At 38.1% G+C, this 13,579-nt stretch overlaps 1 protein-coding gene across 4 annotated transcripts in view; it reads left to right on the top strand.

The window, feature by feature from the left end:
• The first annotated feature begins 6,651 nt into the window (after positions 1–6,651).
• The window catches only part of RICTOR (RPTOR independent companion of MTOR complex 2), a 156,433-nt gene continuing 149,505 nt past the window's right edge, over positions 6,652–13,579 (top strand). For all 4 annotated transcript variants that reach the window (XM_058308178.2, XM_058308164.2, XM_058308169.2 and 1 more), the window contains exons 1-2: positions 6,652–7,271; positions 7,444–7,491. In XM_058308178.2, the coding sequence (XP_058164161.1) occupies positions 7,223–7,271; positions 7,444–7,491 (97 nt within the window). In that variant the 5' untranslated portion in view covers positions 6,652–7,222. The remainder of the gene's footprint in view (positions 7,272–7,443; positions 7,492–13,579) is intronic.

The following is a 13,579-nucleotide window of genomic DNA, read 5'->3' as shown; positions in this document are numbered from 1 at the left end:
TGGCACAGGATTCTGTGTCTCTTTTTGATGTGTCATCTTGCTGTGTCAGCTCTGTGTGTGTGCAGCGCCATTCTTAGGCAGGCTGCACTTTCTTTTGCAATGAGTGGCTCTCTTTATGGAGCGCACTCCTTGCGCATGGGGCTTCCTTACGTGGGGGACATCTCTGCATGGCACGGCACTCCTTGCGCACATCAGCACTGTGCTTGGGCCAGCTCCACATGGGTCAAGGAGGCCTGGGGTTTAAACCACGGACCTCCCATATGGTAGACGGACACCCTAACCACTGGGCCAAGTCCGCTTCCCCTGAGTCTGTTTTTATTGATTACTTTTTACCCTGAGGATGAATTATGTTTTCCTGCTTTTTCTTATCTAATAAAATTTTTATTGTATGCTGGGTATGTATGCTACATGTTTAAGGGTCAGGATATTGTGGTTTTCTTTCTAAAGGGTTTTGTTGTTTTTTTCTACCCATCAGTAAATTTATTGACAGATCACCATCTTGATCTTATTAGGCTTGGTTTGGGGCTTGTTTGGATGTGGCATTTTGGGAGTCTCTGTGCAAATTTTTTCCCTAAATCAGGGCATTTGGGAGGTCTTAACTGAATGCTCAGGATGTTCAGCAAAGTCTCAACTGAATGCCCAGGATGTTCAACAAAGGCTCTCTTGCTGATTGGGACTTTAATGTATTTTAGTACTATGCAACCTCTGGAATCTTCATTCAATTCAGAGCTCCTAGGAATTGTTCTCCGTCAGGCCTTGGAGAGTCTCATCTTGTGGTTGCCCAGCTTAAAATTTAGCTGAATAAAACAAGTGGGTCCATGATGAATTTCTGGAACTCCTATTATGTCAGGCTCCCAACTTCACTGCATTCTGCCCTGGTATTTCAATTGTCTCAGTGTCTCTGAACGTCTATATCTCTTTACTCCATCTAGTGAGACTGTTGTTCTCTAGGCTCCACAACTTTGGGTTGTATTTTGAAAGGTTATAGGCAGAAAGCTAGGGACAATGTGGGGCTCACTTTGTTTCCTTTATCTCAGGGTCATAGAACTGTACTATGTATTGTCCAATGCCTATAAATAATTGTGTCATACATTTTGTCCAGTTTAATAGTTATTTATAGTGGGAAGGTAAGTCCAATATCCATTTCTCCATTATGAATGTAATCAGATATTTTTCAGATAAAAAAATCACTTCATCTATTGCTCCTTTACATTGTTTTTGATCACTGATATCTGAAGTCATTGGGATATATTTTTTGTTGATTGTGATTTCTACTGATTCTTACTAGTGGTGAGTTTTTTCATATGAGTTTAATGATCTTTGTATATGAGCTTTTATTTGTGAAGATTGAGCCGATATTGCACATGCTTTTCTCCAGGGAGGATTTGTAACCCCTTCTCCTGGAAGCCAGGGAGTGCTACCAACCTGGATCTACTTTATTATACTTTCAGAATTCTTGTCTTAAGGCAAATGACTCATGTTCTGCTTTTCTACATTTTGGTAGTAGGTTAGTCTTCAGCTCTCAGTCACACTTTTGGCATTTGCTTTCTGGGAAGTGCCACTTTTTCAGTTTTCTAGTTGTTTACTTCTCCCTGCCCTGATTTCAGTATACTGAATCAGTTGGTTATTTATTTATTTATTTATTATTTATTTTTTATGGAAGAGTTTGGGAGATTTTTAAAACAGTAATAACAAAACCTGAAAAAACACACTTTGAACCTGCTCAGGAGATTAAGTTGGCATGAGGCATATGTGGTATCCCAAGAGAAGACCAGGAATTTGGCAAGTTTGGGGGCTCACAATACTCCCCAGGATTTCCTTCCATTTGGCATACAACCACATAATATGTTAAGTGGATTTAAAAAGTGAATTGTAAACTATACCTCACAAAATGGACATCTAGTTTAAAAAGAATCTTAAAAAGAAACTAGTTAAAACAAGTAATGAAAACACAAGCACAAGATTTTAAAATATGGTAGAGCTTATATTTCTACTCCTGATATTAGCATATCAGCTTTATTACAAGGAAAAGAGTGATGATATAATCATATGTCACAAAGTCAGAAAAAAATTTAAAATTGAAATTATTACAAAGATTATGCAAAATATGAATTTATGTACATTTTCCTTAACTATTACCTTACTCTAAGTGTATATCATTCTTTGAGATGGTACCTAATGATAGCATAAAGGTATCTAATTAGCCAAAGTATTTAAAATATAAACATTCAAAACATGAAGGCAATTTCATATAATTTTTTTCAGTTATGTTAAAAGTCATGCAATATTGAACCCATTACTGCCCACAAAAATTTGTTTTCAGCAAAATACAAAAAGGCATATATCATTTGATAGTATAGTGGTATTTCCTGCTATGGTAAAAAAAAAAATTGGCTGGGAAAAAAACACCAAGAAAACAATTTGTTGACAAACTAACATGCAGTCTCATTGCTAACCATGAGAAAAAGGTAGGAAAAAAAGCTGAAGTTTAGAAGAAAAAGGCCTTTGAACAAACAAAAGGCAACACAGAAGCTTTGCTGTGCAGTTGGACAGAAGCATAGATATGTCTATACTTCTTGGATATTATGGTATTTGATAAATTCCATTCAATAACAAAATATACAAATAACTACTTTTTTTCTGTGCCACACAAGTAAAGATATACCAAAGAACGTATGTCATTGCCAGTAAACAACTTTTTAAATAAAAGCAATACTTTATGAAAAACTGATGAAGCAGTTATAACTGAAATTTTTTTAAAAAAGGAATTGACAAGTATAGAAACAGGACTACATGTAATAGTTTTGTTTAAAGGACACCTTTAAAACTTTCAAACAGATTTCAATTTCCACACACTTTGAAGTGAGGAGAGTAACTACAAAAATCTTTTGTACCATGCAGATGTTTGATATTTGCTTAGTGGCTATCTTTTTTTTTTCCTCCATGGTAACTGGTGGCTTCTAGTGACAGACTACCTAGTAGATATATTCTCGAAAAATTAAATTTAACCTTTCCCTTCAAGGTATAACAATAACCAAGTAAGTTACTAGTTGTCAAAAGAAACTAGTGCTAGGAAGAGAGCATTTTAAAAAAACCCAGAAATTTGAAATGTTTCTAGTTATTTTTTTCTGAAAACAATTAAAAATATAAATATGCCACCTATAAAACTTTCCATATCTACAAACTTAAATTTCATGGAAACAGATTTTTTTCCTTTGTTTAAAAATTTTCCAGATAAAATGTCTCAGTGGATTTTGAAACCATTTGCTAAAAATTCATAAGTGTTAAATTTCCAATATATAAGGAAAACTGACATAAGGGAAGATGGACTTTTATTCCGTCAAATTAGATCAAAGTCCATTGTTTAACTTATGGATGGCACTGAAATTTAGATTTAGAAATTATAGCCAAAAGAGTAGTTCCTCCATTTTTAAATGTGTAATTTTGTGAGCTATCAGCTATTAAAAGTCAATATCCAAATAAAGTCTTCTAAAAACTAGATCTCTGAATTGCTGTCTCACATATTATTCAGCTAAAAATTTTTTTAAATGATGAAGTATATTCAGTCTAAAGCTTTTATTTCTACCATTAGTAAAGTAAAATTAAAAATTATTTTTAACAATTTTAATTTAATCTTTATGTTGTATGTTTTGATTTACAAAGAAAGTAAATATACATGTATATTTACATGTACATATATACATTTACAGGGTCAAATGTTCCTTTTTTCATAATAAGATGCACAAACAACTTTGATAGGTCCACTGCTTAGCAGATTGCTATGAACATCAAATATTTATATTGTAGTTTAGGATTACCAAAAATAAAATCCCTAGTTTTCTAAATATGTATATATATAGCACAAATTATACTAACTTGTTTTAGAACAATTAACACTAAGAAAAGAAGGATAAAAAGCTCTCAGAGATAATCACTGTTAAAATTTTAGTGCATACCTTTGAAGATTTTACTTTTTGGATATATATGTATCTTCCTTCACAAACATAGGTTTATTCTTATTTAAAATTGTAATCATAGAGGACCTTTATACCTTACAGAATTTAAAATAATGAAATTTAAAAGAAATTCTGTGACAGAGATTAAAATTTAAAAGAGCAGTATTAGGAGGCTACTTTCTGCTGTGACCAAGGCTGAACGTTCATAAACTCTGTGTAGGTGTATAATATTTGCTTAATTTAATCCATTGACTGTCATTTTAATGCCCTTTATCTAGATCTTAAATGTGTTTTTTTAACTATGATGAAATGTTACTAAGAAATAGATGACCAAATTTTGTGGTTTTTCAACTTTCTTTATCTTCATATAGCCTAGTGACAAACAAGGCTGATAGATTAAAGGGAACTAAGATTTTGGCAAGGCTTTTGTTTCTGTTCAACATTACAACTGCATCTGAAACTGATATAATATGGTATATAAACTAGAATTATTAGCTGTGCCCAACAGAATAGAGTCTAAACCCAGAGAGTAATTATCAGTAGTAATCATATCTTCAGAATCAAGCAGTTTATCTTTCAGAGATATGATCCTGGGCCCAATTTCATATGACATTTTTTTTTTAATCAATGACTAATACTATGAGAAAAACATTCATTGATACTGCAAATGAAACCTAGTTGGGAAATGAAATCTAAGAAGAGGAAGTAACATTCTCAATGACCAGATTAGAATCAAAATGACTAGGAAAATTGGAGAAGTAGTAAGAAGCAAACAAAATAAGCAAGACATAATGTGGGCTAAAATAAATAAGAAAAACAGTTTCACAAAGAGGAATGGCTAACTTGGCTGTAATAGAAAATAACTTAGGGGTGTTAACAAATAACAAACTGACTAAAATCAATAATGTAGTGCTATTGTTCAAAAAGCAAATATAATATTGTGAATTATATTTCTTCCTAAAAGAGACAGGGCTGCTAAACTCCTGCTTTCTAGTTGCAAATACTAAAAATCTGTTCTTTTTTACTAGAAATGGTATTCACTTTGGGAATGTGAAGAACTTAGCCACTCAAATGACTGAAATGGTTAACAGGAAAAATTAGCTTCAATGTAAGATTGAAGAAAGATGATATTTTTCTGCTGGAAGAGATGGTGTAAAAGCACAAAGGAGTAATTGAATAAATAAGAACATACAGTTATAAAGTTAAAAAAACTATTGGATTCAGACTCTAATGTACCTCAAGTACTTTAATTAAAAAGTTGATCAGCTGTACTCCACTTTTACATAAGACTGAAAAAGAAAATGAATGTTAATTTAAAATACATATTAAAAGATATAAAAAGGATAAAAAAGGACTGATTGAAAATTAGAACAATTGTAGGAATCTGGTAAAATTTCCATGCAGAGGGATCCATTTTCTAAATTGGTGAAACGTAAAGCCTGGAGGGAAGAAATACAAAATTTTTAATGTTCTGGCCAGATCTCAAGTTTTATGATTTTGGCCTTAGGCAGTAACTAGAATAATTAGGGAACAGGTTTGCTGTTATTAAAACTACTACTGGTAATGTCAGGAGACATTTCTTTAAGGTATGGTAATTATGTTTGCATCCTGAAATCCAAGTGCATATCAACTACAGATATCTGAATACAGGCTTGGAATATGTAGACAAAGGGTATTATCCTAAGGAAGCATGAATCCTATTTTATTTTCCTGATGATTTTATTCCACGCTTTTTCTTTTAAAATCTTTTATTTTACAAATGTTATATTAATAATAGAATACTTCAAAAGTGGAGCTAAGAAAACAGGAACTAAACACGCATGTGTAATTCCACAACTGAGGGTAACATTTTGCAGAATTTCTCAGGCTTTTTAATACTCATACATAGAATTGAATGTTATAAAATATGCTTATTTTATACGTTTTTTAAACGTTTATAAAAAAACAGGAATTTAACTTATATTTGTAACCTCTTACTTGATTTAATATCATGAACAGTATTTCCTTCTAGATCTGTATCATTTTTAATGGCTGTCAAAATTTACATAACCAATCTCCTACATTTGGTCATGTGTTTCCTATTTTCCACTATTATAAACAACCTCAATACATATTTCCAACATTGCTTTTAAAAGGAACAAGGAAGCAATCTAGGGCTTTTACTCAACTAACATGTATTTATTGAACACATGCTCTGAGCTGGGAAAAGAGGTGGTTAAGGCAACATTTCCTCTGTCAATCAACTTCCAATCTCATGGAGTAGAAAGACAAAGAGTTGAGGCATAGGAGACAAGAAAATGCCTATCTTTTAAGTGAATTCAGTTTAAGAGAAAGTTGCGGGGTTATGGGGTGAGTTATATTAGGTAACTGAAGCAGTGTCTAGACTTAAATAAGCCTACAGTTAATAAATCGTAGGTTGATGTATAAAAATATGAATCCACATCTACAGTAGTCACAGCCTCAGGAGCTACAGAAAAGCCGGACACACCCCTCGGCAGCCTTTCTGCTCGATTGCAGGAAGAGAGGAAACACCTCCTCCGGCCTCCTGGCGCTAGCGCGCGCCCGGGAACAATCCCTCCGACCCGGACCACCGCCCTCCACTCTCGGCTTCTTCGCCACTGCCTCCCGCCCTGCGTCAGGCGGTCAAAAACAAAACCTCCATCCAATCACTTCCACTTGGAGAAGCCCTGAGCGTGGTTTTGAAGATCAAGGGCAAGGCTGCTTAGCACTGTGGTCAGAGGGAAAGTGGAAAACAAACTTTATATGTTAACTTGGCTGGAGCAAAGTGACTGTCGGGAGGGACTGAAGTGAGGCTAAAACTGCGCAGCGTTTGTGATAAAAATAAGGAGGCGAGAGCCTGTCCTAGGCTTGCAGGCAAGCAGAATTCGGCAGGATGCTTTCAGCAGGTGGCCAGCCGGCCCATCCCGGCCTCCTCCACCCCTGCTCGTCCCAGTTCAGACAGTACGGTTTCCTCCGCGGCCGGAGTATTCTCCACGCGGCAGACGGGCATCAATGGGATTGCCCTCGTGGGAAATGGCCCCAGTCGGTAGACGCGCCCTCGTAGTGCCGGGCCCACCACCGCGCCTTCCTTGTCCGGGTGGGCGCCGCGAGCTCCGCCGAGAACCCGGACCGCCAGTCGCCCCGAGAAGCGTCGCAGGGGAGTGGGCGGGGGAGATGCCGCCCGAGCGGGAGCGGCGCGCGGGGAGGGGAAGGGGTTCTCGCGCGATTGGGCGAGGTTTCCGGTGTTGTGACTGAAACCCGTCAATATGGCGGCGGTCGGCCGCGGCCGCTCGCTTAAGAACCTCCGAATACGAGGTAAGCTTGCTGCAGCCCTCACCCCTCACTGCTCGGCGCCAGCCCCCTCTGGCACTTGCCTTCCCCTGGGCCTGGGTGGGAGCGCGAGCCGGGGCGCTGGCTGGATCCAGGGCTGTCGCCGCTGGCCTGCGAGTGAATCCTAATTGAGGCTATGTGTCTGTGTTTCGCGCAGGGCGGAATGACAGCGGCGAGGAGAACGTCCCTCTGGATTTGACCCGAGGTAACACGGGGCGCCGCGGGCGCGGGTGAGAGCGTGCTGTTGGGGAGGGGCCGGGATCGGGGGCTGGGGCCGGGGCAAGGGCAGGGACAGGCCCCGCACGGGACCGGCGGGTGCGGGGGCACAGTCGGAGCCCCGCCTGCCTGCCCGCCGGAACCGAGCCCGGAGCCGCCTCGTCGGACCCGTCCCCCTCTCTCTTCTCGGTGCCTCTTCCCTCGCCTCCTGCCCGCCCCCCGGCCTTGGGGAGCTGCGGGGCGTACCAGGCGAGACTTGGCGGGGCCCGCGACCCTCTGGATTCCGTGAACTCCCCCAGAGCGTTTTACACTTATCGCGGAGCTCGTACAGCTGAATCCTGGGGGCGGCCAAGGGGAGGTAGAGGCTGTTATTTAGGTTGCAAGAGGATGTCTGAGGGAAGAGCGACCACATCCTGCCCTCCCCGCCCCTCGGAGCACAAGCTGGACCTGCTCGATGCTTGCTAACTGCGTGATTGCTTTTCACTTTGCCCAGCGCGCCGCGGGACCCGGCAGTGTTGATAACTTCGGTAGTGAGACCTAGAACTGGTCTTCGCTGCTCAGTGTGTAAACTGTATTCTCTTGCTTTCTTTTCTCGGGCCGCTGGGACTGTAGTCGGCAAAGACTGCCCCTTTATCCTGCTGCAGGTTCATTGTTGACCTTCTGCAGTGGAGATGGGTTTGTTTACACCTTCTGAAGTGGGTAAACCCTGGTCATATTTTTAAGGGCCGAATCCTGCTACGAGCCAGTGTTTCTTCTATGAGTCGTACTCTGCAATTTATTCGACAGTATTTCGTTGGAGATTTTGTAGTAATATACACGCTTTTTCTTTTCTCTTCCACGGTAAATAAACTATTTGGTGTACTGATTCTGACGAAGTCATATTTCACACCGACTGTACCTGAGTGTAACCTGATGCAGCCATACAGAATCACTTTCCTTTTTGAAATCTGAAAAAACACCTTAGGAAGTTAAAAAAAAAAAAAGCCGTTGTAAACATTCTATATGAAGTCAAAACTTTGTTTTTTTAACTTCTTGTACTTGACATAATTATTGCTATTTACCGAATTTGTTAAACGTGGGCTCATTGTTGCGGCTCATCTCGGTATTTAAAGAATAGTACATTCTCTTTAATTTTATTTTGTATATCAGTGTAAGATTACTCTTATAAACTGTAAGACTAGTTTCTTTGAACTACAAGAGTACGTTTCTGTAATGATATTTTCTGAAAATTCAGAGACATAGCTTTTTGTAAACATATCCTCCACAGGCAGAGGAGTTTCTAAAATACAATATAGTAGGGTTTAAATAATAGAAATGGTGATTAATTAGATCACCAATGCATTAAATCAGAACGTGTTTTTCAGCAGATAGATTTTGAGAATTAATGTAGAAGATGTAAAATTTTTGACTTTTGTACAACAGTTTGGAAACGACTATATATGATGTATAACACACATATGAATAGGAAAAGATTTCCTTGTAAACTTCCTAACAAAATGAACATAATTTCTACGAAGTGAAGATTTGGGCAATTCAGTCCTGTACCAGATGGAGTTTATTAGTGATTTAATTTATCTCTGAGCATATATTTTTTTAGATGGGAGTGCAGAGAGCACTTTTTAAATAGATCTTGTGTCTAATTTGTGCAATAAAAACCTGCTTGGATGTGGTGCTGAAAATAGGTTAAAAAAAAAAAGTTGTGCTGTAGGATGATGTGATTTCTCTCGTTGGTGCTGGATTTGTACAAGATTATGGTTCCACAAAATTATGGTATAAAATTATGGACAAGTTTGATTTATGCAGTTGGTTTACTGTAATTTCACTTAAGTACACAGATAATTCTGTATATTTACTATTTAAAATGCTATATATACACATTTAGTAAACTCCTAATATGTCCATAGGTGTTTTCAGATAATACAAACTGTGTAGAAAATGCAATTTCTACTTGCCCTGACAAAATTTGCTTCAGTTTGTCATAAAATAAGCACAGCTGATTGAAACTGATGGCAGAAGCAATATACAGTTAAGAGAGAGGTTGTATGAGGATTGTATTCCTAAATCTTAAGGAAGTTTAGGATTTAAAAAGTAATCTGAATTAGATTCATTATATATTGACACTATTGTTTAAACAAACTGTTACTCTGACAAACATTCCATTGTTAAGAGAAGGCTTGTGAACCTAACATGAAAGTTCATGCGAAATAAAACTTTAGTAATAATTTGAGAAATGAGCAGTTTGGATTGTAGCTAAAGGACAGCAGTTTGTGGATCAGATTACAATATGTAAAAAGATAAAGCTTGGGCAACCACAATTTTTTCATTTGCTCTCATTCTGTTGCTTTTATGTGATCTTTGAGAAATTCATTGTTTAGATATCTAACATAGTTCAATAGCAAATGGAAGCTGTAGTCATTATCCCTAAAGGAGCCATCAATTTGTATTGACAAGTTCTAGGTTGTAATCTTAGCTGTGGTGCTTAATAGTTGAGTGATTTGGTGCATGTTATTTGACCTTGCTTAACCCTTATTTTCCATCTCAAAAAGAAGAAATAACAACTTCAAGGGGTTATTAAGAATGCCAGAAGTAAATGAGCTAGTGCTTAATTATTAATAAAATCCTCAACATAGGACCTCATGCTTGTGAGTGTTGTTAAATAAATGTTAGTTGCCCTCCTGTAATGTGAAATCAGAATTCTTTAAATCACATTTAATATTTTTCAAGTGATTGTTTTACATAATATAAACATGTTAATAAGGAATTGTGGTACTGAAGCTTTTTTTCTTGAGACATGCTTTTGTACTAATTGGATATAGTCTATATAAATTTTTCTAATATAATAACTGTAAAAAAGTAGTTTGTGCAAATACCAGTAAATTCAATTTATGCCCAAAACAATGTGTTATATAGTTACGATAAAATGTGATATCTTTTAGAACTTTAGAATTTTTCTCCCTGATTTCAGAAAATATCTTAATAATACTAATGATGACTTGGCTTACCTTGCAACATTGAGGTCCAGGAGAGTTTTCTTTGGTTTTGGTACTAAAACTTGGTATTTGGTCCTTGTACTGAAACACAGTGTTAGTACCCTGGCTTATACATAGTATGCCTCAGTTAAAAAATGTTGATCAGGGAAGCGGACTTGGCCCAATGGATGGGGCGTCTGCCAACCACATGGGTGGTCCGTGGTTCAAACCCTGGGCGTCCTTGACCCGTCTGGAGCTGGCCCATGCACAGTGCTGATGTGCACAAGGAGTACCGTCTCACACAGGGGCGTCCCCCACATAGGGAAGCCCCAAGCACAAGGAGTGCGCCCCATAAGGAGAGCTGGTCAGCACGAAAGAAAGTGCAGCCTGCCCAAGAATGGTGCCGCACACGTGGAGAGCTGACACAACAAGATGACGCGAAACACAGATTCCCGGTGTCGCTGATAAGGATGGAAGCGGGTCACAGAAGAACACAGTGAACAGAGAGAGCAGACAACTGGGGGAGGAAAAAGAAGGGGAGAGAAATAAATTAAAAAAAAAACAAAAAACGTTGATCAGAGCATTTTGACCTAGTTTAGGAACTTCACTGTAATGATTGTATAGTCAACTTATTGGTAAATGTTGCTTTCAGTTTTGTTCAGACAGCTACTCTACCTAATTTGTGAAAGTCCCTGAAATTTGCTATTGATATCACTGTTCTATTTTCCATGCCCACATCTGTTTTGAAACACATTTGCTTTCCTTAGCCACTTCTACTGCTAGGATGGACCTTTTTAAAAATTATTCTATTAGTCCATTTCTTCCTGATACTGAGTAACTTACCCTTCTAATATAGTTTACTTATTTTGTTTAAAGTAAATTCTCAGAACATGGACAAATTTGTATTCACATTCATAATCAGAATATAATTTATTAAACATATTAGTTTTGAAATTTTGATTATTCAGCTCTTTTCTGTTAATGAGGGAAAAAAACTTGATTCTTTTTTTTTTTTTTTAAGATTTATTTATTTAATTTAACTCCTCCCCCCTCCCCTGGTTGTCTGTTCTCTGTGTCTATTTGCTGCATCTCGTTTCTTTGTCCGTTTCTGTTGTCTTGCTTCTGTTGTTGTCAGGGGCACGGGAAGTGTGTGCAGCGCCATTCCTGGGCAGACTGCACTTTCTTTCGCGCTGGGCGGCTCTCCTTACGGGTGCACTCCTTGCGCATGGGGCTCCCCTACGCGGGGGACACCCCTGCATGGCAGGGCACTCCTTGCGCGCATCAGCACTGCTCATGGGCCAGCTCCACACGGGTCAAGGAGGCCCGGGGTTTGAACCGCGGACCTCCCCTGTGGTAGACGGGCGCCCTAACCACTGGGCCAAGTCCGTTTCCCTTGATGTCTTAATTGATGTTTAACACTTAGAAGAGTAGAAAGGTTATCTGAATGAGGCAGATTTGAATATTAGCTTTTTGTTTTCTGTTTTCTTCTAGTTAGATGATGCCTTTTGTTTAATTGTTCCCTTCAGGTAGACAAAACAAACACTGACTGGATGCCTATTTTAAAACCAGATGCTGAATTAGGTGCTCAAGGAATAAAATGAGAAAATTGCTACTCCTTTAAGGAGTTTACTGGAAAGACATAAAGAAGTGATTGCAATACAGAACAATAAATAAAATAATCAAACTGTATGAGGAACAGAGAAGAGAGTGAATCACAAAGGGACTGACTTTTGTTTTAGGTCCCCAGCTGCTGAAACAAAGACTATACAATGGGTTGGCTTAAACAACAGAGAATTCATTGGTTCACGGTTTTGAGGCCAGAAAAAGCCTAAAATTGGGGTGTCAGCAAGGCAATGCTTTCTCCCAGAAGATTGGGGCGTTCTGGGGCTGGCAGCCAGAGATCCTTGGTCTTGGTATTCTGTCATGTGGCAGTACACATTCTCCTTTCTTTTCTGGTCCCATTGACTTCTATCTTCTGCCTGTGCTCTGTGTCCAATTTTCTTTGGTTATATGGTCTTTAGCCTTATTGAATTAAGGCTCACCCCCAGTTTGGGCATATCTTAACTAGTAACATCTTCAAAGGTTCTATTTACAAATGGGTTCATTCCCACAGGACCAGTGGTTGGAACCTGAACATGCCTTTTGTGGGGACATGGTTCATTCCTCAAGAACTTCTCATAAGAATGTGGAAGACATAGTGGAAGAAAGGAAAAGTTAGGTAGAGGGGCTGCCTAGGATGACCTAGGCATGCTAAACCTTTCTGGGCTCTAGTTGCTTCATCTCTACAATGCATAATATTTGTAGAGCTTTCACTTTCTACCTTTTGATTTACTGATACCATATTTCTGGAACATTGAAAGGTTAAAGAGAAAGCTTTTTATAGCCTTATTAAATCACTGTGAAAAGTATTCCCATAAACAGTAATGAATACATGTAAGAGTGGTGGTATTTCATAGCACTTTAAATGTAAATTACAGTCAACTCTCAGTTTCCTTTTAAGTGATCCTTTGCAGTGACTTGCTGCCTCCTCCCCCTCCCAGGTCTCAGGCTACTGAAAATAGGGCTGTGAAAAACACAGTTAGGTGAGTGAATGGTTTGCATGTATCTCTGTGTATCTGTATCTCTGACTATCACCAAGCTATATACAGTCTACTCTCAGTTTACCTTGAAAAGGTAAATAACAATGGGAGTCATACATATTTAACTTAAATATCATATTTATATGTGGCTTGGGAAGATTTTATGTTCTTTCACTGCCAGCAGATTACTGTACCTTTTCTTTAAGCTTTCTTTCAATTATTAGCATTAATTTTTATTTACTAAGCAAATGCTGTTATAATAGTGGAAGAAAGTACAATAGTCTAAAATATTTTGTTAAGCCACATATGGATAATTGAGAGTTGACTGTTAAGGCTTTTTGGATCATCCATTGTTTTGTATTATCTGTGCTTTTTTGTTAGTGTGGCTAGGTTAAAACTGAATGACTACTTAAAAATTCTGCCTCAACAATGTAATTATAAAATTATGCACATGCCCAATTAAATAGAAAATAATTATGTAAAAACTGTCTAAATTTAACATTCATGTGTCCAAATTAATAGGATTGAA

This window comes from Dasypus novemcinctus, chromosome 2, assembly GCF_030445035.2.
Source record: "Dasypus novemcinctus isolate mDasNov1 chromosome 2, mDasNov1.1.hap2, whole genome shotgun sequence".
Taxonomy (NCBI): Eukaryota; Metazoa; Chordata; class Mammalia; order Cingulata; family Dasypodidae; genus Dasypus; species Dasypus novemcinctus.
The sequence above is the reverse complement of the archived record's forward strand: the minus strand, read 5'-3'. Positions and strand labels throughout refer to the sequence as shown.